General features: G+C 44.5%; 3 protein-coding genes across 5 annotated transcripts; 1 reads left to right on the plus strand and 2 right to left on the minus strand.

The window, feature by feature from the left end:
• Positions 1-932: 932 nt before the first annotated feature.
• LOC306939395 (pantothenate kinase 3-like) lies at positions 933-2,174 on the minus strand (the record flags this gene model as incomplete). The annotated part of the gene is made up of 1 exon (XM_079523984.1): positions 933-2,174. One exon carries the CDS (start codon positions 2,172-2,174, stop codon positions 933-935), a length of 1,242 nt encoding a protein of 413 aa, XP_079380110.1.
• Positions 2,175-3,982: 1,808 nt separating this feature from the next.
• On the minus strand, positions 3,983-6,244 carry LOC306939396 (DNA topoisomerase I, mitochondrial-like; the record flags this gene model as incomplete). Its single annotated transcript, XM_079523985.1, has 1 exon — positions 3,983-6,244. The coding sequence occupies one exon, from the start codon at positions 6,242-6,244 to the stop codon at positions 3,983-3,985; it is 2,262 nt and encodes a 753-aa protein (XP_079380111.1).
• Positions 6,245-10,074: 3,830 nt separating this feature from the next.
• Positions 10,075-27,824, plus strand: LOC306939825 (BRCA1-associated protein-like). 3 transcript variants are annotated; one of them, XM_079524555.1, is made up of 14 exons: positions 10,075-10,260; positions 10,403-10,507; positions 13,231-13,407; positions 13,919-14,156; positions 14,449-14,638; positions 17,037-17,150; positions 18,235-18,383; positions 19,060-19,135; positions 19,676-19,814; positions 20,370-20,479; positions 20,988-21,077; positions 21,460-21,563; positions 21,913-22,052; positions 23,373-27,824. In XM_079524555.1, exons 2-14 carry the CDS (start codon positions 10,429-10,431, stop codon positions 23,603-23,605), a joined length of 1,839 nt encoding a protein of 612 aa, XP_079380681.1. In that variant the 5' UTR covers positions 10,075-10,260; positions 10,403-10,428; the 3' UTR covers positions 23,606-27,824. The 3 variants fall into 3 exon arrangements, with proteins under 3 accessions (XP_079380681.1, XP_079380682.1, XP_079380683.1); XM_079524556.1 differs by having other exon boundaries at positions 13,234-13,407; XM_079524557.1 differs by having other exon boundaries at positions 13,237-13,407.
• Positions 27,825-27,833: the final 9 nt, after the last annotated feature.

A 27,833-nucleotide genomic window follows, 5' to 3' on the forward strand; every position in this document is an offset into this window, starting at 1 on the left:
CAATGATCCCAGGTTTACAACACTGGTGATGTGTCCAAGTTCATGCATCAGTAGATGTTTAACTGTGCCAGACCCCCAGAAGAGATTTGTGTTAAAAAATGATAAATTATTCAAAACATTTCTAACACACACAAACAACGAATAAATGGATAAAGTGGCTAAAATGATTTTGAATGCGATACATTAACGTAAAGTAGTGCAACTACTTTAGGTAAGCTGTCCTGTTGGGACGTAGTCCAAAAATGTTTGCACAATATATACCGTGCCAGTCCAACAGTGTTTCATGAGAATCTAGATGCTGTATGACACGCTGTGTAGGCCTACTATTAATTTTAAGCACAGAATTAACATTGATATATATATGTGTGTGTGTGTGTGTGTGTGTCAAATGGTTGATCATTTGTTAAAAACATTCCAAAAGTTACAGAAATGGAGACAAGCAACCCCAAGCTAAGAGGGCGTCGCAGGCCTCGGGGCCGGGGCCTTCGTCCCTCCAAGTGCAGACGGAAGGGGCATGGCCAACTAGTCAGTATTTTCCGTTAACATGCCACATGTGTGTGTGTGTGTGTGTGTGTGTGTGTGTGTGTGTGTGTGTAATCAACCGAAGTAAAGTTTAGATTAATAATTAATATATGTGTACGAAATTTCACTTGAAATCATTATAAAATCAGTATTTATATTTTAGTATTGTTAGATAGCTTGGCTAAAGCCTGGTAAAGTAGCCACTCGAACAGCTTCTAAACATCAACAAGGATGTTGGACCATGGGCTGAAAGTTTGAGAAAATATGGAGATGACTGAATTTATTCTGGGCATGTCACAGCCACTGAACCCTTCCTCTAAGCAAGATTGTTGATTGTGGTTGTCTTGGGCACCAGAAAAAAAAAGAAAAGAAAAAACCAGATACTGTATTCGGAAGAACTTGGCAACTCCTTAGTCTGGGGAGATCTCGTTCTTTACGTCTTCATTCTTGTGCTCCGCAGAAGAGGAATTGAACAGCTCAAGCAAAGCCCCGACTGCTCCGAAGTAGCCCTCGTGCTTCAGGAAGAGAGCTTTTAGCTGTCCCTGGGACCAATAGTCCATGGAGTAGGCCAGGACCTTCATGGAAAGGGTGTTCTCCCGGAGGAAGTTGCCCACGAACACCACCCTCTCCATGTTCTCGTTGAGAGCACACATCCGGGCGATGGACCCGATGTTGTTGGTGATGGTGACCAGGGTGGCCCGGGCCAGGTCCTCTTTTGACACCGACTCTCGCTTGTCCTTGAACATCATGTTGCCGAAGCTGGAGGCCACGATCCAGCCTGGCAGTCCGAACCTCTCGTAGTCGCCGCCATAGATGTCCCGCACCAGCTTGTCCACGGAGTTGCTCTCGCCCTGAGAGGCCATCCCCAGGGCCTCTTCGAAGCTGGAGCATCCGGTCAGCAGGCTACACAGACCCAGGAAGGTCCCACCACCGAGGCTGCTCCCGGTGATCCGCTTGTAGTCGGTTTCAGAGTAGACGGCCATGATGCTGACCCCGGACCCTATATTGACCAGCAGCAGAGGAAAGGGGTTCTCCAGCGAGAAGGGCCTCTGGACGGAACGCTCCTTTTCCGTCGGTGTCTCAAAGTAGAAGCACTCCGACGAGCAGCTGGACATCACCGAGTCGATGTACAGCACCCCCCTGACAAGACAGTCCAGCTCGTCCAACTTGCGCAGTTGCAGGTCGACCATTTTGCGGAAGTCGGCCTCGAACTTGTGTGCCCCGCCGCCGGTGGCGCAGAGCATGGTGTGCAGGCCGGAGAAGTGTTTGTCCCTGCCCATCTGGAGGAAGGCCGGGAGGTCGTGCGTGGGGAAGCGGATGAAGTGCAGGTTCCCCGTCCGGCCGCACATGGTCAGGTCCTGCAGCTCCAGGTGCACGTCCCTGATGCCCGTCGTGCCGTAGGCCGTGTTGGAGGTCAGGTACCGCCGGATGCTCTTCAGGCTCTCGACCTCCTCCTGCTCCTCCTCTGCCGTGATGTCCTTCGGCTCGAAGTAGACCAGCTTCACCAGCGTGCCGCCGATATCCATGCCGAACCACGGGAACGGCGGTCTGTTCTTTCTCAGCGAATCAACCCGGTACGGCGCCGATGACGCCATGGCACGTCCGGCGGTTGCTGCGTTGGTGTTGTTCAGTGGGAATTTATTCGTAGGCATTTCGTCCCCATCAGTGGTTTCGATGTTGCTGGAGCTCATTGAACACCAGCGCTTAACTATGGGCCAGTGGCCCTCGCTGACACATTTATTTATATCCCCAAATTCTCCCAATTTGGTGCATCACCTTCATCTTCGGACTGATTGGCTAGAGTATGCTGACATCACGGTATGATCAAACAACCCTTATTAGAAGTGGAACCCTATCTTGTTAAACACTAGGCCAGTGGTTCCCAAACGACTGGTCAGGACCCATGTCCTCGGTCACGTTAAAACATTTTATGGCTTGCATAATATCCACTTTTTGAGGGTGGGGTGCAAGCCCCTCCAACATCTGGCTTTAACAAATTGTCTATGGAGTCTATGGAAAAAAGTGTTCACCCGTGTGAAGTGAGGGGCGCTCTTACCATCCTACTGTACTATGATAAGAGCTCTTATCATCGTACTGTACATCATCATACATCATCTCCTTCCGGCCAATCACAATTTGCGTCTTCACCTTCGTCATCATTGTTTGTGTTACGCAATGTTTGTGTTTACACAAACATCCAAAATTGTCCATTCATTGTCAAAGTTTGTGCACACACACCAAAAGCTAGCACCCCTCAAAAAAAATCACACCTGTGTGAAGTGAGGGGAGCTCTTCATCATACTCGTGAACAACTGAATTTGTGTGATTGGTTAGCCGATTTGCTCGTCTACATATGACGTACATTTTCCCTTCATTTCATTGTCAATAGCATTTAATGTTTGTGTTGCCACAAATTTACGTCATATTTGAGGCACATATGACCTAATTTCTCCTTTCGTTGTCGATGGCAAATATGAGACATGTGGGGACAAAGGCTGTATATAGATAGCCCCTCAAAAGATCCCAACCGTGTGAAGTGAGGGGCGTTCTTATCATCGTACATCATCATGACGTAAAATTCACACTATGATGTAAAATTGTCCATTCATTGTCAATGGGAATTTAATGTTTGTGTAGGACAAAGTTTGTGCACATGCACACACTAACTAGCTGGACACAAAAAGCACCCACGTGACATCATGTTAGCCTGGCTAATAAGCCAGACTCAAATCAACATCATGTGGCAGCCAAGTCTGTGGACCTTTACTGACGTCATGTGGCAGCCACACACTTCACACAAGTGTGATTTTCTTTTTAATAGTGGAAGTCAATGGGACTGTCGGCCCACTGCTAATCTGACACACCACTGTCCAGTGTCCAATCCAGTGCCAGATGTGCTGTGTTGGGCTAAGGTAGAATCCGTAGAATACGTTTTGAAATGTTTACATTCAAAACGAATGGCCAAAATTGGCACAGATTAGAGCCTGGTCCCAGCCCTTGAATCACTGGCCGTACACGGCCATTAAAAAAAATGTGTTGAGAAACAAAGTGTAAATTCATGACGTTATCACTTAAAGCCAGCCCATAAAAGGAAGTGAATATCGGTTGAATCAAGTGGAAACCTATGCCCACATATGGAATCATACAGTAAGCCATAGATAGGCCTACATCATGGTCTGTAGTGAAAAGAAAGATAGGGGATAAATTAAAAAAATGATTAGTTAACTGTTTCAACCTTTACCACTTAAACCCCAACATTCGTATTATAGGGAAGCTTTTGCAGATGGTGAATATATACATTTTTTTTAACATTTCACTTAATGTCATGGGTGAAATACCTCACAAATCTCAGAAATAGATTTTACTGTTGTTGTTGGTGTTAGTTTGGACTCTCCTGATGTGATTAATCGCAGGCAATAATAGCAGATCTACAAGCTCACAAGAATTCATAAAGGGGGTCTTAGAATTCAAATTCTTCGTCTGCCATGTCAATAAAACAGGCAAACTTGTCCCGCTGGGACTTGTTGTAGATCTTCTCGATGGGAACGTCGAAGCTCTTACACCAGGCCACAGAGATCCGTGGGTCCAGGTAGTTGAGCTTGGACGTGCTCAGAGCGATCTGCTTGTTCTCCTCGCGGTCGGTGGCCTGCAAATCTAGCTTCATCAGCTGCTCCTCTATCCTCAGGACTGCCTTCTTCTTGGACTCCGCGGTCCTCCTGAACTTTTCGGTTGTCTTTTCCTTGTACTCGGCCTTGGCCCTCTTCGCCTCTCTCTTGGCGACGGAGAGCTGCTCCCTCTTCGTGTCGATCTTGGCCTGCAGGGTCTGCATGGACGCTTCGAAGGTCTTGGGCGCCGCCCTTTGATGGTTACAGAGGATGGCTACGGCTCTGTTGGCCCTGTTGTACTGTAGGACCTTGGTATCGACATTGTCCCGGGACTTGGTGAGCTCTTTGAGCTGCTGCTGCAGGGTGATGGAGGCGTTGTAGGTACGGAAGACTTTGGCCGTCAGGCCTTCCATCAGCTCCTGGAGGTGCTTGTTCAGGATGTCGGTGGTGACACGGTCAAACAGGTCATCTTGGGGCTGCTTATTCTCCATGAACCTACGGAGGTTTTTGAATACTCTCTTTTCCACAGGGATCGCATTGTAGTACCGGATGCAGTCTTTACCGAGGAAGTCAAACTCTACCACGTACGGTTCTCCGTCTTTCTCCTGGTGGAGGGTGATGTGTTCCACTCGGAGGGAGCAGCAGCCCACCGTGTCTGCTGTTTCTCCTTCTTCTTTCTCGTTACCGGCTCTCAGGGCGAGCTTGTCGATGAAGTAGAGTGCCACGGCCCTCTGTCGGACCTTCATCTCGTTGGACTTCCAGTCGTCGCGGTACTGGGCCCTGATACGGTCCACACACTTCTTCAGTTTACGGGCCGTCTCAAATTTCTCCCAGTCTTTCTCCCCCTTGACCCTGGAGCTGGAGTTCAGCATTATGTACTTCATGGAGCCTTTGATGTTATCTGCCCAGGACACAAGCCAGGTTACTTTGTTGTCGTGACGGACCTCCTTCCACTCTTTGCCTGGAGGAGGCTTGGGCCACTTGGAGTCTTTGCTGCAGTTAATGGTACAGTCCTCAGGTTTTATCCTAAGCTTCAGCATGCCCATCTTGGGGTGATCTCCTCTGCCCCGGAAAAGACCAGGCGGCTCAGTGCGGAAGTTAGCAATGCGCTCCTTCTGCTTGTCCATGATACAGAAGCCATACTCCTGCAGGAGGCGCTCGTTCTCATCCTTGGTTTTCTGTTTCTCTTCCCTCGACAATGCCCTCCTGGCCTCCGTTTGAGCCTTGAAGTAGTCTCTGATCTCTCTGAAGTCACACTTGGCCAGGTCTTTGATTTTAGCCTTCTCCTCCTCCGTCATATCCTTCTGCCAGTCGTTGAAGAAGTTTTTCCGGAAGATATCCTTTGTTACGTAGTCGTGGTGCATCAGTTTTGCATAGAAGGTGGCCACTTCCTCAGCTCCCGGGCTAAGCTTCATGCGCTCCCCATTGTAGCAAAACTTGACATGGTTGGGAAGTGGTTCGTATTCCGGGTCAAACACGGGTCCTTTGTGCTCCAGAGTGGTCCACTTGGTGCCATCAGTGTACCTCTTCTCCTTCCACCACTTGTACGTGTCTTCTGGCTCCTTGGTCGCTTTCTTCTTTCCATCAGAGTCTTCCCCGTTTTGGTCTTTTGCCTTCTTGGGCTTGACGACTTCCTTGCAGTCGTCTTGCTTCCTTTTCCTGGAAATCTTTTCATCACGTTCGGTCTTTATTTTCTTAAGCTTGGAATCAGAGCTATTGTCGTCGTTCCCTTCCATTTTCAGAGTATGCTTGTGTTTAGGCACGGTGAGGTGGTGAGTGTCACTATCAGGCTCATACTTCACCTCTTTGACAAGGAGAAGCCCTTTGGGCTTCTCCTTGTCAAGCCCTTCGGGCTTCTCCTTGTCGTCCCTCTTCTTCTCTCTGTGCTTGTGCTTATCCTTGCTGCCGTGTCTGTGCTTTATCTTGTCCTTGTCCCTGTGCTTTTTGCCAGACGAGTCCTTGTGCTTGGCAGACTTCTCCCGTTCCTTCCGTTCCTTTCTTTTCTTGTGGTCCCTGGGCTTCTTGTGTTCCCTGTGCTTTTCTTTGTCCTTGTATGAATGGTTCTCCCAGGAGCCACATTCAAACTGGACAGCGCCGTTAGAACGATGCCCACTCATATCCTATGCTTTATCTGATCAAACGGAACAAGGTTACAAAAGTCGAGAAACATATGAGATTAAGACAACGACAAAGAATGCATGCACAATGAAGAAAGAGTATGACAATCTTAGCCTTTAAAGACTTTAAGGACCCTACCCTACGTCACTCACATGCAACCCCTTGACAGACACGAGTCACAAATGAGTTCAAATGCAATATGGCAGGCATGACACAGCGAAGAGGTGAGCCCATCAGTAGCGTGATGTCAGTACCGTGACGTCAGTGCCATGACATCTAGTCCAGTAATAATGTAATTTGACCTCAATCTAATTGCAAAAAAACCAAACTGATTTTGCATCTTCAATATATCCTGAAAAAAAATCACACCCGTGTGAAGTAAGTGGTGCAACTCTGTGTGGGGGTCCCCGGGGGGGGGGGGGAGTTCCAGACCCACAGGAACGCAGCCAGGGTGCCGGCCCGATTCCGGCGAGCCGCCCCGCATCCGAAACAGTTGAAAAATGACAAAGTTACCGCGTGGGGGTCCCTCTACTGTACCCTCCACTGTACTGTACTGTACTGTACTGTACTGGCACACCCGAAATCACCATATATACAGTTAATATGTGCGTGTGTTAGGTTGCGCACAGGTGGTGAAAAACAACCATGCTGTTTTCGTGCTCATACCCAGCCACCCACCCAGCCACCCACCCACTTAAAAAGTTGCCTGGAATTGTCTGAGGGGAAAGTGTTGAAAATGGCCTGTACAGTATGGCCACCATTGACATCCTATTATAAGGCAATATTTTCTAAATTTCCTTATGCTTTAAGTAGCATGTGACATTCATTGGGCTAAATTTGGCCATAGCAACTTGCCAAAATGTGATGATGTCAGCACATTTGGGCAAGTTGCTATGGCCAAATTTAGCCCACGTGCCCATATGTCACATGCTACTTAAAGCATAAGGAAATTTAGAAAATATTGCCTTATAATAGGATGTCAATGGTGGCCATACTGTACAACACTTTCCCCAGACAATTCGAGGCAACTTTTTTTCTGTTATTCAGGATATATTGAAGATGCAAAATCAGCTGAGTTTGGTTTTTTTGCAATTAGATTGAGGTTGACCCTGTATTTTCCATAGATTTCCTGTACTAATCAGGGATCATCAACACTGTGTGTCTTTCCATCTTGGGACCTGTCCGCAGTGGGCAGAAAGTAGGCTATTTGCCATTCTATGCTGTGAATACTTCACACACTGAGGGTGAAGAAAACCATGCAAGGTACCAACCTGCTCATCGGGGGCAGTTCAGTGTCTTGCTCAAGGACACTTGGACACGCAGCCAGGAGGAACTATAGGGTTCAACGGCCGGTGTTCCATAATAATGAGTTTATTGAATAAATGATGTTTGGATTACATTGTTGTCAGTCATGCTCTACTGAATTAGGTAGGTCCTCATTATGGGTGTGTTCGGATATGCGCACCGGGAGCGCACTCACGTATTAGTTTGTATTGCACAGTGTGCACAATGTGCTATATCCGAATGCACCTTATACAGTATGTCCTTGTCTGACTGAACCATATTAATCGATTATTACATCAAGATTCTAAGCGCCCCTCAAAAATTACACTTGTGTGAAGTGAGGGGCACCCGGATTACATTATAATTTACCATGAACATGGCTGGCACAAATTACTTCGTAATTTACCCACAACATTAAAGTTCATAGACTTTGCTGGCACGAATCATCATAATTTTACCCTAAACAAACATTAAAGTCCATAGACTTGGCTGGCATGAATCATCATCATTTTACCCTAAACAAACATTGAAGGTGGCACGGTGGAAAAGTTGGTATATGTTGCCTCACAGCCAGAAGGTCCTGGGTTCACTTCCCTCTGGGGATGCTGTGGGCGTTGGGGGCATGTTCTCTCCTCCGCCTCATCAGTGCCCATACCCGAGGGGGGTTGGCGAAAGGGCCTTTCTGGGTGGAGTTTGCATGTTCTCCCCATTTCTCCTAGGGTAGGTACCCTCACAAAAAACATGCAGTAATCCTGGTCTCTGGACTGCCTCCGTCTGGCCAGCCGGGGCACCTGGAGGGAAAAGGAATTGGTTGGAATTACGTGTTCCTTCCACACACTACCTTCAACCGGGGAAACTCCCCCCTATCAGGTGAAAAGAGCATCTTGGACTCCTCATGCATTGAAAGAAGCATGAGGTCAGTCCGTTGCTCTCCCCAGGGTGGCAGAGGGAGTGTAGAGCCCAGGATTACATTAGATAATTGACACTGCAGGGTGAAAAATGGGTTACAAAATTGTGGGATAAATAGTTTGAGAAAAAAAACAACAAACATTAGTTTGTAATGGACATAAAAGTCCATGGACTAGGCTGGCGACGGGGAATTTACAAGTAGGCTCTAAACAAACATTAAAAGTCCATAGACCTGGCTGGCCTATTTTTCTATCTTTTTATCGTTGAAAACCATGAAAACCATCATATTATAGTATGTTGTTTTTCATGGATTTCGACGATAAAAGAAAAGACCTGCAGGACTTTGAGTCCTAATATAGCTGCAAGCAGCGATAACAGGCCAAAGCAAGACCAAACTAGCCTGGCTTTTTAAACAGATACAGTAGTGCATGAATTGAATACTGGGTGGGGTCATTTGACATCCTATAGAAGGAAAAACTGGGACCTTTTTATCGTCGAGAACCATGAAAAATGACAGGCTACTATACTACTGTCGTCGTAGTCGTTTTCCATGATTTTCATGTTTTGTTTATTGTCAGAAACTATGAAAAACGACATATTATAGGCTACAGGGCTTGAGGCTTGTCCTGTTGTTCGGGACAACTAAATCCTTCCGGACAAGTGTTTAAAATTGTACTTGTCCGTTGGACAAGTGACTCTTGGTTTCACTTTTTCACTCCTAGCAGACTACAATATTGTGTGACATTATTGTCTGGCTTTCCTAATAATCACCTTTCCAATATTGTCTGCTATTTTGTTTCAGGAAAACCGAACCTTGTGTTATTCTGTGGCTTGTTGATTTATACTTTCAAAGGGAAAAACTACCCAACGTCACTTATTTATTTTAAACGGCTACTAATACAGTATACTACCAAATACACAGCCATAGATCGGTCGTTCCTTAAATTTGGGAAGCACAAATGTATATGTGGCACACAATTGGCAGGTGGTGTGATTAATTACCCCACACCAATAGCAATGCACCTGTCAATTGTGTGCCCCATACGTTTGTGCCTACCAAACATCGACTGTTTGCAAAGGAAGTTTTCATATGTTCAGTCCAGCAGTCATTTCAGGTCCGGCCTCGTCGCTGACAGAGGTGTGAAGGTGTGAATCTTGTGGAAAGGTGGGGATATTTTTTACTTCACACATGTTTTCTGACAGTACTTTCAAATGGATATGAAACTAGTACACAATATCTGACTGACTCCATCTTAGCAATTAATTATTGGGTGAGTACACACGCAGTGCTACAAGTTTAAATGCAGACGAGGTTGCATCACAGTCAGTCAGTCTGCTAACCGTGCGTGGAACCGTGGATGGGACCGATTTATGGCTGTGTATTTGGAAATACATGAAATGTATTCCAAATCTATCTATCTATCTATCTATCTATCTATCTATCTATCTATCTATCTATCTATCTATCTATCTATGCTACTTTAGCAACTGATCACACAAAAAATGCATTTTATTTTACACTCACTCTTTCAATAAATGTGAGGCTCTACCTATGCCTTGCCTGTAGGGGGCAGCGATGCCACCGAGAACAAAGCTCTCAAAGAATCTCACGCGAAGAACAGTTGGCAGACAAACAAACCTATTTTTTTATCAGCATTGAGCAACGTAGAGAAGAAGAGACGTGCTGCTGTTGTTATGATGCAATGAGTCTAATCATTATCATTAATGATGCCAAAACATTAACAATTAAACCTCTTATCAGACCGACGACCGTGTAACTAAACCTCCCGTCCCGGAGGAAGACATTACACATTTAAACCAGGTATTAACTTCTTCATGTGGAAGCTATATAGCTGTCGTTAGCCTACACCGGCTAGCTTGTTGATTAGCATGATGCCTGCTGACTGCTTGTTATGTCATCCGTACCGTTTGTTGTGGTTTTCTCTTCTCGTCGTTGTTTTTAGGAAGTGTGTCATCTCACGGGGGACACATGAGCGTGTCGCTGGTGGTGATCCGTCTGGAACTTGCCGACCAGTCTCCTTCTCCACAGGGCTTCCAGTATTCTGCAGGTGGTGTCTTATTCACATTTTATTGTCATTGTTGTCACTGGTGGTGGTGGTACTGGTAGTGGGCAGAGCAGTGGTTCTCAAAGTGGGGTCCAGGTGGTCCTCCGCTAAATGATTGCTATAGTAACCAAATTGACCCTTACAGCTCTGTAAGTGTACAACAAGCTATAGTGTACGAAATGGAACCGAATGGACCCTTACAGCTCTGTGAAATGAAATGAAATGAAATCTATATTTACCCAGGGTATCTGGGCTAAGCTCAAGAACTTGTTTCCAGCCAGGCCCTGCTCATAGAACACATTTCATCGTAGTGGTTCAATGCCTTGTTCAAGGGCACTTCAACGGTGGTAATTTTAACGTGTCGGACGGCTGATTCGAACTAGGAACCTTCCGGTATCAAGACCGCGCCGCTATCCGTTCTGCCACCGCTGCCAAAACTGTAAACGTGTACAAGCTAGTTACAAAGCTAGTTTACAGTAACCATTGACAGCCCATACATCCAAACAGAAGATTCCTATTAGCCCCTCTTGGGACCCCCCGGTTGAGCTCTTTATCGCTCACCCGTAGGGTCCCTAGCCATCCCTTGCCAGCTATATGGGATGCAGACAGACTTACCGTCGAAGACGTCCTTTCTGCACTGTGTGAGTAGTCGTGATATGTGTCAAAAGAAGCATATAGGAGCTATAGGAGACAACGGAAACCTCAACGAATTTTCCTTTGGCGCAGAAGCCGTTAAGTATTTTTAATCTTTGTTTGACCATTTTGGCAGCTCTGTAATTCTCTCTTCCTTCCTTCCTTGACTTCCTTATTGACATCCCATTGTACCGCCTCCAGCGCCAGGTTGGCTAGCTGCGGGTCCCTACGTTCCTGCCTCTGATCTGCTCTGTCGCAGCTAGCCAGTTCCGGCGCTGGAGGCGGTACAATGGGATGTCAATAAGGAAGTCAAGGAAGGAAGGAAGAGAGAATTTCAGAGCTGCCAAAACGGTCAAACAAAGACTTAACGGCTTCTGCGCCAAAGGAAAATTCGTTGAGGTTTCCGTTGTCTCCTATAGCTCCTATATGCTTCTTTTGACACATATCACGACTACTCACACAGTGCAGAAAGGACGTCTTCGACGGTAAGTCTGTCTGCATCCCATATAGCTGGCAAGGGATGGCTAGGGACCCTACGGGTGAGCGATAAAGAGCTCAACCGGGGGGTCCCAAGAGGGGCTAGATTCCTATCTGAGTGTCTTAAATAATGTTGAACTCGCCCCAACATTGCAGCTGTACGGAAAGCTTGAATTGTCATATTTCTATCGGCAAAGTTTTTGTTTCATAAAAATCCACCGTAGACATTTGCATATACTGTAATCAATCACCTGCACGGAATTTCTTGACAGAAACTAGCTCATCATGACATGTCTATTATGCAGAGTGTCGGCAATAGATGCTTCTAGATCCAGAATTTGAAGGTGTAGTGTCAACTTTGCCCTGTGTTTACATAACAAAACAATACATAGATTTTTGAGTGGTATAAACCACTCCTACAACTGGCTTTGTTAGTTTACGTGTCTGTCTGTCTGTTCGTACGTCTGTCTGTTCGTACCAAAAAATGAGCATGGTTGCTATGGTCACCCAGTTCACACGGGTGTGATTTCATTACATCAGACATTACGTCAGACCACAGCTGATCAGTCTATATAAGACCTTACACCACTCAGTTCACACGGGTGTGATTCTTTTACCCATCATTTCCCTCTATAATGGTTCCCAAACTGGGGTCACAAATAATTTTTTGGGGGTCCCCAGATGATTAATGATTAATGTGAAACATTGTTTTCTCACTCTACAGTAAACAAGCCAGCATACAGTATAAGTGTATACACGCTATCTGCACCTTTCTAAAGTTACAATCTAATTACTTTTGACTACTTAAGACCTTAAGTACCTTTTTATTACCAAATTGGCAAATATTACATAAGAATGAGGCAACCATATGCAAAAATAGCCAATCTACAAGCTCACAATGCGTCACACTTTGGCTGTTGTCACTATTTATCTGTGGAACCGAGTCAAGTGCTTGTTGGGTTGGGAGGGTCCCCAGTTCAAATAGGATTATTTTGGGGGGTCGCAGGCTGAAAAGGTTTGGGAGCCCTTGCTCTATAGCAGCAGTCATCAGCCACTGGTGTAGTGTGGTGGTGGTCACCTGCAGAAACACACTGCCATCTCGCCGTATTGTTGGTGTTTTCACTGTTTGGTCTGGTTAGATGGGGATGTTTTTGGGGCAACCAAAACAAACAGTGAAAACACAAATACAGCCAGAGACCAAACCACCCCAATGTAAGTTATACTGTGTTAACATACTCTTAACTCTACCATTCCATTTATTCACAAAAACAGTGACATAATAGAGCTTTAATACAACTTTGAGTAGTGGAGTAGAAGTAAAAGTGCTGACATTTGGAAATAAAGTAAATGTACCTCAAAAATGTACTTAAGTAAAGTACTGCTAGAGTAAAAAAAATAATACTTAGTTAGTTACTTTCCACCAGTTGGTTTGTTCCAGTTGAGTTATTATTGGAAACAACAATCAGAACAAAATGTATTGTGCCATTTCTGTGACAATGAGACCTTGTGATTGTGTGTAGGGAAGAGAGGGAACTGGAAATGAACAGTTGATTGACCAGGCTTTACAGTATGTTCAGTTCAGTGGGAGCTCATAGAAGGTGTTGTATTCACCGCAGTAGAAGGCATGTCCGAAGAGGAGATGCAGGAGAAGGCTCTGGGCCTCGCCCAGCTGTCTCTGGCGGGGAAGACGGACCTAGAACGAGCCTCTGTCCTGCACCAGCACATCGGCAGCAGAGCCATGGGAGACATGGTCATCGAGACCTTTGAACCCAATCCAGATAAGGACCCGGGGGGTAGGCCTGTTCCAATCATTATTATATAATTGCCTTATATCGCAATTATTTGAGATAATCACCTTTTTTTTCTGTTTTTAGCTTGAAGATCGGCTATTGCCACTATTCATGCATTAATTTGATATACAGTATATAGAATGTTATTAAATTTAGTTATTTGTGATATCTGCCCTGTGCAACCTTTGTTTACGAAGCCTAAAAGCCAAACGGAAATGTAATTTCTATTCATAATGTTCCATAATGTTCAACGACAGAAACGCAATTAAATCGTTAATCGCAATAATTTGAGCGACAACTTCTCAAGTAAAACCATAATCGTGTACATCATCTAGGACTGTCACGATTATTGGTATTGCAGAATGGAATGTGCTGTAACTATGTGCAACAGCAGCAACATACAGTAGGTTTAGAACGATAAAACCTAAACGTCATTAAACTTTCAGTCGCAAGATTTTATTCTGCTGTATTTTATGTACGGGTTGAATCCCTCCATGGTTACTGTAAATCACAGGAGGGGTCGAGGACGACACACAAGGGGCGAAAGAGCAGATCGGCGAAGCCGGGCAGTCGCAGGCCAACGGGGACGATAAGGAGGAGGCCCACGAGGACACGGACACAGCCAACAGCAGCACAGACACCAGCGCCGCTCCAGACTCTCCATCCAAGCAGCTGCCAGACCAGATCTCCTTCTTCAGTGGAAACCCCTCTGTGGAGATAGTCCACGGCATCATGCACCTCTACAAGACCAAGTGGGTTACCTTTCCAAGCACATGGGTTAAGGTTGTTGGATATTTCAGAAATGTCATAAAAGCAAAGGTTAAAGCCTCAATCTGTGATTTCTTCCAACTGGTTGGCTGTACGTAGAACAGCAGCAGCATAAGTTTAGAACGAGAATACCTCAACATTGTTCCGTTTTCAGTCAAGAGATTTTACTTCATTCCACGTAAGCAGCACTGTATAGCTACTAGGAAATATAGTGTTGTCTTTTGCAACGGAACCTAGTCAGACAGTTGTATTATTTATTCACTGGTGATGTTTCAGCAAAATGACGTCGCTTACCGAGGACGTCAGACGAAGTGCCATGCTGTGCATCCTCACCGTCCCGGCGACCATGACCTCCCATGACCTCATGAAGCTGGTGGCGCCTTTCAACGATGTCATGCAGCACATGAAGATCATCCGTGACTCCACCCCTAACCAGTACATGGTTCTGATCAAGTTCAGCACCCAGGTAAGATCATCCGTGACTCCACCCCTAACCAGTACATGGTTCTGATCAAGTTCAGCACCCAGGTAAGATCATCCGTTACTCCACCCCTAACCAGTACATGGTTCTGATCAAGTTCAGCACCCAGGTAAGAGTCTGAACACAATGGACTGTTTTCATGGGTTCAATGTGTTTTTTGTGATTTAAATGTTATTAACAGTTTGTAGAATGGGTACAGTTCAACGAAAGTACAGGTCAATACAAAATCTGCTATGAGGATAAAACCAGAAAAAGCACTAAGACTTGTTTACATCAGGGTCCTCCATTTTCAATTCACATTTAAAGACATACAAATATACACTTCTATGCAAAAACTTTAACTTTTTTACAGGGGCCAGTTTTGAATTGCAGCCGTCCGTAATGTTGCGTTCACACGGGCAGACGCAACGACACAGTCTAGTCTACCATTCATTGTCAATGGAAGCCGTCGACATGACGATGCAAAGACGCAATGATGCATGTAGCTAGCCTGTCGCAGCCAGACTTCATCCGCCCCTAATGCATATGCATATGCCCCGCGCAGTGGTATATTAGTATCGCGGCTAGCATGTAGCTGCTCCTGGCGGTGTTACTGCGTCTTGAACGTAGCATGAGTGCTCTTCGAGGGCGGTTTCAAAGGAGTGTAGGGATTCACATTTCTCAACGGCTGTTGGTAGGGCGTGCCACATTTGAGTGACATAGGGGCGAAATTAATTTCCCCCCTTGTTGGAACTCCCTCTGGGGGTTTGTGGAACTACCTCTGGGGTCTCGGGTCTAAATGAGTTGAGGGCTGCCCACACCATAAATTCTAAATATAGCACAAAACGATAATGATGAGAGCATCCACCACAGATGGCGTTCTGTGAACATGTTGGAATGTGACTTCCTGTAAATTTGATTGTGAATGGATTTTGATCGGCTGTTAGTATTTCTATCATTCATCAAATTAAAATCTGCCAAAACGGTCTGTGCCGCCTTAGTGTTTAACCACGTTTTTGTTTGTTTTTTAAGATATTTTTGGGGCTTTTTGCCTTTTATTGATAGATTTACAGTAGTTTGCCCCAAGTTGAGGGTGTTTTGTAACAATATTCACAAATCACTGTGTTCAGTATTTAATACCCCAATACCTTTTAACTTCACAACCTTGTACCTGGGCCACATTGAACGTCTTAACCAGACGAGATACACAAAGCTACTGCAGGTGCTCTTGGCAGCCAGCAAAAAGTCAATAACAAGAAGATGGCTAACCCCAATCACACCCACAATGGAAGATTGGCACGGAATAGTCCTGTATATTTCCAAAATGGAAAAATTAACATACATCCTAAGAACTAGACTAGACAATTTCTACCAAATTTGGAACAACTGGATAGTACACATTGCCCCTCTGAGAGCTGACTTTGTCTGATCTCACTAGTCCTAATAGCCTGCTTTATGATCTTTGTAGAAAATGTTTAAGACACCCTTCCTCTTCTCATGGTCGAAGTCTTTTTTTTTTTTTTGTTCCCCTCAGCAATATTGTAAATACTTTCGTTTCTTGGTTGTTGTTGTTTTTTTGTCTTTGTCTTTTTCTTTTGTCTGCCCACTCTTTCTTCTTTTTCTCCTTCTGAAATGTACACTCTGAAGCCCCTGTTAAGTGTTGACTTGATGCCATATGTAGTCCTGAAGAAAGCAAGGATGTTACAGAGACACTGGAGATAGAGTCACTTGGAGGGGGGAGGGAGGGAAGAGGGGTGACAAAATCCTGGGAACTGCACTTGTGTCCTATGTATACATAGAAATGCTGTTATTGTACTGCTTTTTCCAAATAAAATAAATATTAAAAAAAAAGATTTACAGTAGTTTCATAGGAAAGGGGGAGAGAGATGGGGGAGGGGGGGGGGGCCCGCAGCAAAGGTCGTCGAGATCGGGACTCGAACCCGCGACACGCTGTCAGGCTGGATTACCAGCCTAGGTGCCTGGACCGCTCGGCCGGCCCAGGCCACATTTAACCACTTTAACCATTATTTTTTTACTTTAGCTGTTGAAAAATAGCAGATCTACAAGCTGATGGCGCGGCACTCGGAGCTTGTAGATCTGCTATTTTTTTTTAAATCGTGAATATGTGGCTCAATTCTTTGAATATGTATTATTTCACAGCAACATTTTTTAACTCAAATCTTTGCTTTTGCTTCTTTGCACAAAACATTTTCAGATGGGGGTCGGCGGCCAAATACATACAATACAATACAAATACAATACATTTTGGGGGTCCTTGACATTAAAGTTTGAGCACCACCGACATAGAAAAAGGATTTAGGAGACATTATTTTGTAGAATCTGGTCTCAGGTCTTAATGGGTTTAATCTCTTTCACTTGTTCTGTCTGTCTCTGGTTGGACTAGGCCGATGCGGACAGCTTCTACACGGCATGCAATGGCCGCCAGTTCAACTCCATAGAGGAAGCCGTGTGCCAAGTAGTCTATGTGGAAAGGGCTGAAGTCATAAAGTCTCAACAGGTAGGCCTCAGCGTACAGCAGGGGTGGGCAACTTTGACGATGGAGAGGGCCACTATATTTCCACACTCACTCCCTAGGGCCATATATTACTGTCGTAGCAAAAATAGCCGATCTACAATTGTAGATCGGCTATTTTTGCTATATTCGAATTGAAATCTTGCATTATTTTTTGCTATTTTTGAATTGGAATCCTGAAAATTAACATTTTTATGTAATTTCAAATGCCTTTAATTATACGTGTGTTGAGCATTGAGCTACTAATTTAGACTGCAGTAATTAAAGCGGGTCATGTTTGCATGTTGTGGAATTGTAAACAGCTGAAACCAATATTATATCAGTATTCTGACATTAACCTGAGGGCCGCATTAAGTGAAGGTGGGGGCCGCATGTGGCCCCCGGGCCGCCAGTTGCCCACCCCTGGCGTACAGTAAAGTATCTTTCTGCTCTATTATTTAAGGAGCTGTTCTATTGTTAACCTTTATCGTTCTCTACTACAGTGGACTGGTTCCCAAACTACAACCCCCTCGCGTTTTTCACAATATTTGTCTGTGGAACCGAGTCAAACTAAACGCAATGCCTACGATTCCAAGTGCTTGTCAGGGTGGCAACTTCCCCAGTTAAAATATCATCGTCACGGCCTGAAAGGTTTGGGAACCCTTGGCAGTAACGTATAACCTGACTCCGCCAGATGGGGCAGCAGAGAGTACACTGGGTTCCCCCCTCCTGCTCCCATCTGGGAACTCTCAGGCAGACTTGACGCTCCGGCCACAAAACGGCCTGGCCAATCAGCGGCAGCTAGAGGCGGGATCAAGGCATATGCCTTGATCCCGCCTCTAGCTGCCGCTATCAAGTCTGCCTGAGAGTTCCCAGATGGGAGCAGGAGGGGGGAACCCAGTGTACTCTCTGCTGCCCCATCTGGCGGAGTCAGGTTAAGTAAAGTATGCCCACTTGATATTTATCTCTTGTGTTCTGCTCTATTATTAAAAACCGTTTGTTTTTCTTTTGTGGAGCTGTTCTGTTGTTAACCGCATTGTTCCCTATCCCCCCCCCCCCCCCCTTTGCTCCTGGCTCGGTGTGTTTTCAGGGAGCCAGTCTTCCGGTGATGCAGCTGACGGAGCTCCCTAAGTGCACCGTGTGCCTGGAGAGAATGGACGAGTCTGTGAACGGCGTGCTCACCACCCTCTGCAACCACAGCTTCCACAGCCAGTGTCTGCAGCGCTGGGAGGACGCCTCGTCAGTACCGCACGCACACTCCCCCCTCCCCCCTACACATAACACCCACCCACTCTTACGGTGCACACATACACATATTCGCAACCAGATAAATAAATAAAGATTTTCGTCTCCACGTCACACTGGTTAATGGATTGGATACAATTACAAACATCAGATTATGGTAAGAAAAGCACTAGTCTGGAATTCTCTTACAGAATTCTCTCTTGCAGCTACTGGCCTTAAGGGGCCAGTAGCTGCAAGAAACTTAGTCGCTATAATACTATCTGCATCTAAGTGGCAAGAAACTTAGTCGCTATAATACTATCTGCATCTAAGTGGCAAGCAACTTAGACGCTATAATGCTATCTCCATCTAAGTTGCAATACCTGTACAGCCCTTGGCATCCCATTCATAAAAAAAGTCCTGAATGTATTGAACAAATTCAAATCCCTGATATTGCACCTCGTTTCATAACAAAATCCACTGTTATGTTATGAGCGCCAGCACTTTTCTGTCAATACAATCTGTGCAGTGATGCCTCCTGCATTGTCAGTATCAAACTCGGTAGTTCTCAAACAACAGAGGTTGTGTGGCAGCAGTGTGTGTTGATGACCGTATGGTGTGTGTGTGTGTGTGTGTGTGTGTGTGTGTGTGTGTGTGTGTGTGTGTGTGTGTGTGTGTGTGTTTGTTTCAGGTGTCCTGTGTGTAGGTACTGTCAAACACCGGAACCTGTCGAAGAGAACAAGTGCTTTGAGTGTGGAGTGCAGGAGGTAGGCTAAACCAGTGGTTCTCAAACATTTTCAAGTCCCCTAAATTGATATGTATGTATTGGTCAAACTAGCTACATGTTCAGAAGCATCTTCCACGAAACCCCAATGGCCTTCTGCTGGCCATTTCTTCAACTGGAATGTAGAACATAGCTTTATAAAAATGGGAACAAAACCTCATAATTCTACACATAGTGTGTTGTTTAGGAAACACTCACACATTTCACAAATCACAGATTGGGACTTGGCCTAAACAAAGGTTTTCAGTCATGAGATATTGTTGTTCTTGATGCTTTAAAGATGGAGTGCCACGATTTTGTTCCACCCTAAAACATGATCATCAGGTATTATTATAATATAAGGAGGAATAACTTTTTCCAAAAAGTGTACAGTATTTGTTAAAATCATGCTTTTATGTGGCCCACCAGTTCATAGACACATGAAAAACTGGAAAAATACAACAATTGTGGCACTCCATCTTTAAACCATGCGTATCACCCACTTTAATGAATATACCCCCACCCCTTTCTTTCCATTGATAAGAATCTGTGGATCTGTTTGATCTGCGGACACATCGGTTGTGGGCGCTACGTCAGTCGCCACGCCTACAAGCACTTTGAGGAGACCCAGCATACGTACGCTATGCAGCTGACCAACCACCGCGTCTGGGACTACGCAGGAGGTTTGTATGGTTGATTTTTAGGAAGATGGACCATCCCCAAAGGTTCTGGGTTAACCTTCCTAGTAGTCAGACATTTTAGTTTTGGTTTTGATGTATTCTGGTCTGTAAATGTGAGCTGTAGATCAGTGCTTTTCAACCAGTGGTCCGTGGACCACCAGGAGTCCTTGAGGGGCTTCCAGGTCCCTCCCCTGCAGCTAAATGATGGAGAGGTGGTAACCAAATGGACCCTTATTAGATATTTAGCCCTTATATATCTTTAACTCTTGACTTGAGAGTGTAAAATGAAATTTCACACTCAAGAGTTAAATTATTCTAAAGGTAAACATCTGCATTACTTAATTAACAAGAAGTCTACACACAATTAGAATGTAGAAGAATTGTTATCAATATATACAGCATGGAATTGTGGACAAAATCCAAAAAATCCAACGATAACAAAATATTCTTTAGTTTTGGTTGTGCAAGGCTAAGTCTCAATGGTCCGTGGCTCAAATGCCAAATAAATAATGGGCCTTGATATGAAAAATGGTTGAAAACCACTGTTCTATATTCCAGATAACTACGTGCATCGCCTTGTGGCCAGTAAGACGGATGGAAAGATGGTGCAGTACGAATGCGACGGAGACACGTGCCACGACGAGAAGATAGACGCACTGCAGTTAGAGGTGACTTTTTTGTGGCTTTTCTGCCTTTATTGATAGTATCAAGTGAAGATGGACAGGAAAGAGCGAGAGAGAGAAGGGGAGAGACATGCACCAAAGGTCGTTATGAACGAGACTCGAACGTGCAATGCGCTGTCAGGCCAAAGCCTATTGTGGCATGCGCCTAAACCACATGGCCAGCGGGTGCCCACAGAGGTGACTTTTCCTTGTTGTCGTCCGTCCATTCATTGACCGCCAGATGTATTTCTGGTTGCCTTTTTTGTTATATATCTTCGTTATATTTCAATCAAGACATGTTGCGTTCTAGACTCTAGTTATCGCGGTTTTAAAACAGCATGCCTCTCCAAAAAAACAGTGGGAAAAAAACAGCAACGATATACACACACACACACACACACACACACACACACACACACACACTCTTGCCGAATAGACAACAAAGAGTTGGAGGAGTTGAGCCGGTTCTATGCAGTAGAAATGTGCTTAACTAAGGTGTTCCTTTTGTCTGCAGTATTCCTACTTGCTGACGAGTCAACTCGAGTCCCAACGGATCTACTGGGAGAATAAGATTGTTCATCTGGAGAAGGACACTGCAGAGGAGGTATGAGACATGCTAATGGCAGCCATGATTTCACTAGTTTAATTCAGAGACTCCAGCAAAGCAAACATCTGAGATGACCCACTTCATGAACCTTCATTAACCCATTCAATCTGGGCAAGCATCTGTGTGATTTCAGGACAAACTGGTCGGATTTAGAAGGCATTTTAAGAATTGGCTTCAGTTCTAAACAATCCTGCAGGCACTCGTATAGCTCATAAACTAGTCTGCTAGATAATACAATCTGCCTCATTGACAAGGCATATCAGATCCTGTGTACTGGAAATAAAAATGTGACTGGTCCCATATACTCTGAAATCATACTGGTATCTGTTTTGTATTAATATCATGAAGGCTAATGGATTAATTAATGTATTTGTTTCAGATTAATATCATGAAGGCTAAGTTTAAGGAGACGCTGGAACGCTGTGATAACCTGGAGCGACGGCTGGGAGAGCTGAGCAAAGACAAGCAGAGCATGGACAAGAAGTAGGTTCTCCTGCTGTCACACACAAAATCAGTGATTCTCAAACCTTTTCATTGCAAGGACCCCCCCCAAATGATATGCAGTGGAGTGGACTAGTGGAGAAGAGTTCCAGTAGAACTAAAAGACACATTATCTTATGTTTGGTTGCGCTCGGGTGTTGCACTCTGAAAATAGCAGATCTACAAGCTCACAACGTGTCCCAGTGCGACGCGTTGCGACCTTGTAGATCGTCCTATTTTCAGCATGCAAGTATAAAAAGATTTAGTCGACTAAAATCTTGTATTTAGTCGACTAAAACTAGCCTAAGACATTTCAGATGACTATTATATGACTAAAACCAATACGTTCCAGATACAGTCAGATGAACAGTCGTATGAGCAAGCTGAGCCTGGAGCTGAGGGAGGAGCAGGAGATGAACCGTTGTCTCAGGTCCAATCAGGTGGAGCTGCAGGCCAAGCTGGCCGAAGAGGACCGCAAGGCCAGGGAGACCGGTGCGTTGGTCGCTTTAATGCCAAGGCACAGAGCCGCTCGGCTCCATAGTCCCATCTTTCTTCTCAAGATATTTTGTTTATTCCATTAAGACCCGACAACAGATTCTACAAATGTCTTCAGTGTCAGTGGTTCTCAAACTATTTAATGTCAAGGACCCCCACAATTATATGTAATTGGCCACCGACCCCCATCTCAAAATATGTTGTTCTAGGGACCCCCCAGAAGCAAATATTTGAGTTAAAAACATTTGCTGTGAAAGAGTATGTATTCAAAGATTTGCACACGTTTCCACGATTTTTCAAAAATAGCAGATCTACAAGCTCGTAGCGTGGCACTCGGTGCCGTGCTATGAGCTTGTAGATCTGCTATTTTTCAACAGCTAAAGTTTAAAATAATGGTTAAAGTGGTTCAAAGCTAATGTGACACAGATGCGACCTCAGGTCTAAATGGATTAAAGATGCACAATATAATCTGTAGCGAAATTGGCCATATCGGCCATACAAATATCAGCCATATCGAATCGGTCTCAAAATAATCCTGATTATGTTCACCGATATTGATGACGCAATAATTATGTGACCGTCAATGGCTTTGTACTCGCAGAGGAGCCAGTCTGCCTGTCGTGGGGAGCGGGGCTTACCATCTTTAACCATCAAAACAAAAATTAAATTAAAAGAAAATCAGCAATGAGTTCAATATAAATCTAATATAATAATGTAATATATCGGTATCGGCCGATATGACTGCAAATATCAAATTTCAATATCGTGCATCTCTAATTGTAATTGGAAGGAATTTGATTGAACAGCCCTTCTAGTGTGATGACACAGTTCCGTATTTGCCGGCATAAAGTTTGAATGTCATATTGTCTCTTATTGTAGGCTGTACAATAGTATAACATGCTAGCCTGTTAGAACAGCATTTTTGGTATGTTGATGAAATTGTCAATATATTTAGTCTCAGTTTTAGTCATCATAGCTTAGTATTTATTTAGTTTTCGTCAGTGAAAAATAATAATAGTAATCGAGGACCATTTTTTGTCATGGTTTTAATTATCCGAAATCAACACTGGGACGTGACGATGTTGTCTCATTGTCTTGTTGTGTCCCTTCCAGGAGACAATATTGTCTCATTGTCTTGTTGTGTCCCTTCCAGGAGACAATATTGTCTCATTGTCTTGTTGTGTCCCTTCCAGGAGACAATATTGTCTCATTGTCTTGTTGTGTCCCTTCAGGAGAGCACAAGGACGTGACGATATTGTCTTGTTGTGTCCCTTCCATAGACAATATTGTCTCATTATCTTGTTCTGCCCCTTCCAGGAGAGCGCAAGGATGGGACGATATCGGAGCTGCAGGAGCAGCTGAGGGACGTGATGTTCTACCTGGAGGCCCAGCAGCAGATAGAGCACCTCCCTCCGGAGGCGCGCGCCGAGATCCAGGAGGGACAGATCAACATCGCCGCCGGCCCCTCCTCGGAGGGCGGCCTAGGTATGGCGGGGGAGGGTCCCTCCTCTGTCCGAGGCAGGCGGGGCCGTGCCAAGAGAAGGAAATGATAAAGGAGGAGGCTTTGACTTTCTCCCATCAGCACGGGACAGGACACGTGTATATGTACCATGGCTTTTTGGGGACTGTTTCATACAGTATACTGCGTTCAATGCCGTTGGCGCACAGCCGGAAACGGCCGATGTACAAGCTTCACAACACAGCATTTACACGGTGGGAAGCGTTCGTGGACCCGTCCCGTCTATATCTGGAATATCAAACATTTTCACGTCAAGGACCCCCAAATTGATATGTATTTGGCTGCGGACCCCCCATCTGAAATGTTCTGTGCCAGAGACCCCCTAGAAGAGACGATTTGTGTAAAAAGTAAAGGAAATAATCAAAATTATACATATAGCTCTGTATAGAGTCCACGGACCCCCCCCCCCCCCCCCCCCCCAATATATAATTATAATTTGTGCCAGGAACCCCTGTACCAGATTTGTGTTGTTTAAAATGTTTCAAAAAAAGAAAAATCCCATATTCCAAGGTTCAAGGCTGCACTTTATTGTTACATCTTGTGTACAGGTACATAAGAGTAAAACTTATTTTAGTTTGGCTTCCTTCAGACCATGCAGCAGTGTATATATATATATAATATAACTTCAAACAGCAAACCAAGGGATAGAATATAGAGTGCAAAAAAAAGAGTAGAAACATATGGAACAAATTTAGTTTAGAAAGGTGCAATTCGAGCGTAATAGTGCGAGAAGAGGGTGAAGGTGCGGAGGGCTAGCGTTTTCCTTTTCCCTGTTTTGCTCTGGTTCTTATCAGTTCGTTCATGTATCCGATTGTTCGGGGAAAGAAGCTTTTTTTGTAGTCTATTTCCAGTGGCTTTGAGACTGCGAAACCGCTTCCCATGCTGCGAAACCGCTTCCCATGCTGCGAAACCCGCTTCCCATGCTGCGAAACCGCTTCCCATGCTGCTAAACCGCTTCCCATGCTGCTAAACCGCTTCCCATGCTGCGAAACCGCTTCCCATGCGGCAGCATCTCAAACAGTCTGCGGTTGGGATGGCTTGAATCCTTCATGATTACTCGAGGGGGTTATAGTCAGTGAAGTTTGTCAGTCCTTTCCACAGCTCCTTGCTGTTATTTGAAGCGAGGTGTTCTTCTACCTTCCTAGCATATTCCCTTTTGGTGGTTTTCAGTGTTTTGCGGAGGTACAGTAACAGTGAGATAGTTTTTCCTCTTCCTTATCTCCAGATCTGAATGCTGTCTCTGAGTTATGGCCCCAGGCACAGTACTGTTTAACCATGGCTTATTGTTTGGGAAGACTCTGATGGTCTTTCCCTCTGCAGCCTCTTTAAACATTGGTCAGTCCATTCATTCAAAACAGTCAGAGAGACTGTTTTCGTCACTGGAGGTGTCTCTTTGTCCTTTAGTCTATAAGCTGGCACGAGGACCCAGAAGCATAGATTTGAGTTAAAAATGTTGGCTTAAAACAATAATAATTAATATAATCTGCATATAAAATGCTTTCCGTGTCCGAGCCGGGTGAGCTTCCCCGTGTTGAGTCAAATTAAGGCTCCAAAGGCTCCAAATTAAGGAGTCAAATTAAGGCTCCACTCCTGGTGGTGTCCTTCCTTCCGTCAATTCCTTTAAGTGTATGTACCGGTAATAATGAATGAATGAATTGCATTTTAATGAATTGCATTTTTGCAGCGCTTTTCCATTTTAAAGTATTTTATTGAATTTCCACAACATTTTACAAAGTATCACTAGTGCTTTTCCAAGTGCTCAAAGCGCTACAATGGTTCATTCATTCATAAATTGGGAGGTGAAGCGGCGAACAGTCGATGCCAGCGTCCTCACTTCCCACATTCACACCACCAATGGTGGCAAGCTTACAAGGACCAACTCATTGGAGGCAATGTAGGGTTCAGTGTCTTGCCCAAGGACACTTGTGGACAGGAAGAGCCGGGATTCGAACCCCCCAACCCCAGGGATCATTGGATGACCTGCTCTACCTCCTGAGCCACAGCCACTATATGTATAGTTATTTTTTATTTTTTTTATTTTTTTTATTTTTTTATTTTTTTTTAAAGATTTGCACACATTCTTCTTTTTTTTTCTTTTTTGAAAATTACATTTATTAGAGTCTAATGAAGCCAAAGATGCAGCTATTAAACAAAAGTGGAAACAACAGAGACAAATGTACAGGTCACAGAAAAGATCTCAAACCCACAACTTTGGGTGCGCCCTGGTAACTCCCTTTCTAGAGCTTGTATCGTATAACAAAGGCTAAATCCTTGCCGTAGCTGGCCCGGTTCTGACCGACACCCTTTGCTGCATGCCATCCCCTCTCTTTCTTCCTGTCTCTCTACTGTGGTGGGTTCCCAATCGTTTTATCTCCAAACTAGTGAGAATAGCCGATCCACACAGCTCACAACACATTGCAATGGGACGTGTTGTGTGCTTGTAGATCTGCCTTTATATATAGCTAAAATCTAATATGACACAGATGCCTTCCTGGTTTTAAGGGGTTAAAAGATAAAATACCTGCAAGCTTGTATATGGGCTGTTTTCGGCATTGTATACTAGTCGGACACCATGCGACAACTACGTCTAAAAATGGAGCCTTATTCGGTGGTGTGTCCACTTTGTTCTGGAAAGTATATTTCCAAAGTTTATAATATTTCAGGTACCTCAGATTGTATTTCGAGGAGGAGGCCGATCGCCAAAGGGTCAAAATGGACGTGAAGAATAACGTGACGACAAAACAGTCATTTTGTAGAAGGAAGAAAGAGAACCATATGAAGAGGAACTGGAGTTAGGTGGTTTATACAGTATATATATATGTGTGTGTGTGTGTATGAAATTTGTATAAATAATGTTGAATCAGAATGACAAGGAGCTGTGGGGAATGAATTGACTCGCATGCATATATCGCTCATTCTGACCAAATCTGGTTGAAAAAGATTTCCAACGTGAGATCTGTCAAAAGGCATATGTCGTTGCTGTCGGGGCAGAAACCGTAGGTGTTTTTTTGTGTGTAAATGAACGTCCTACTTGACACTACAGCGTTATCTGCGTTATCTTGACACTACAGCGTTATCTGCGTTATCTTGACACTACAGCGTTATCTTGACACTACAGCGTTATCTGCGTTATCTTGACACTACAGCGTTATCTTGACACTACAGCGTTATCTTGACACTACAGCGTTATCTTGACACTACAGCGTTATCTGCGTTATCTTGACACTACAGCGTTATCTGCGTCACACAAAAGCATCAAAAGTAGTAGCACCACAAGCTCGAAACGTGGCGCGCAGCCACGCGTTTTCAGCTTGTAGATCTGCTACTTTAGATGCTTTTGTATTAAGGTCCTTTCAAAAGCGCCTAGTAATTAATTTTCAATGAGACCTGTGTTTTTTTTTCTGTACGAGTGGAGAAGTCGAGGGGCGACAACGCAAGCGTATTTACGTGGGTGCGGTTTTTGTTCGAGCTCCTCATGAGCAGACCTGCTCGTGGAGGGAAATGACGCTAGTGTGCGGCTTGAACTTGTAGTGTGGGCAAAGCATATCAGTTGTTTTTGCCCACACTACAGTAGCTGTCCCTTCACAGGTGCACGTCTAAAGGAAGCCAGACTATAGGCATTTGGGGGATGAGTATTTGAGAAACCACTGTTTCCCCCCCCGCACTTCGAATTGTAGGTGTCTCAGTTGAGGCATTATATTTAGGTTGACTCAGTTCCACAGATGCATATTGTGATTGTGAATGTACTATAGCAGATCCACAGGCTCACAATTCCTTGTGTTGCAAGTCGCTGTGAGCTTGTCGATCTGCTATTTTCAATACTCTTGCCTCTTATATTTAACAATGTGGCCAATGTTTGACCAGTTTTTATAGTATAGTTTGTTGATTACTTTTTCTGCAGTAATGGGCATTTAATTTAATTTCATTTATTATACTTTTTTTTCTCCCTTTGTTTCGGTATTAGGTATCAAGTGTCCTTAAATTATCACTTTTCTGTCATATCACACACCCACACATACACATTTTTGGGTTGAACTACTCCTTTAAGGCTTTAAGACATCACAAAAAACCCTTTCCATTGTGTACTGTGTTTTGTGGAGTTTGGAAGCCTGTGTGTGTTTGCTTTTGGAAGAAGGTACAGTACAGGAAGGTGATTTGCCCTCTGAAACGTACATATGTTTCCTTTAGTGCTGTTTGGACACAGGTCTGTGATTCTAATAAACCCATCCCTCATTGTGACAAGGCACTGACCTGCAGAG

The sequence above is a fragment of the Electrona antarctica genome (genome assembly GCF_951216825.1).
Source record: "Electrona antarctica genome assembly, chromosome: 16".
NCBI lineage: Eukaryota > Metazoa > Chordata > Actinopteri > Myctophiformes > Myctophidae > Electrona > Electrona antarctica.

Coding starts and splice junctions, on each gene's coding strand:
- LOC306939825 (XM_079524555.1), top strand. CDS start 10,429: ATGAGCGTGTCGCTGGTGGTGATCCGTCTGGAACTTGCCGACCAGTCT. Junction 14,639..17,036: donor TGATCAAGTTCAGCACCCAG/GTAAGATCATCC, acceptor TGGTTGGACTAG/GCCGATGCGGACAGCTTCTA. Junction 19,815..20,369: donor CGTCTGGGACTACGCAGGAG/GTTTGTATGGTT, acceptor TCTATATTCCAG/ATAACTACGTGCATCGCCTT.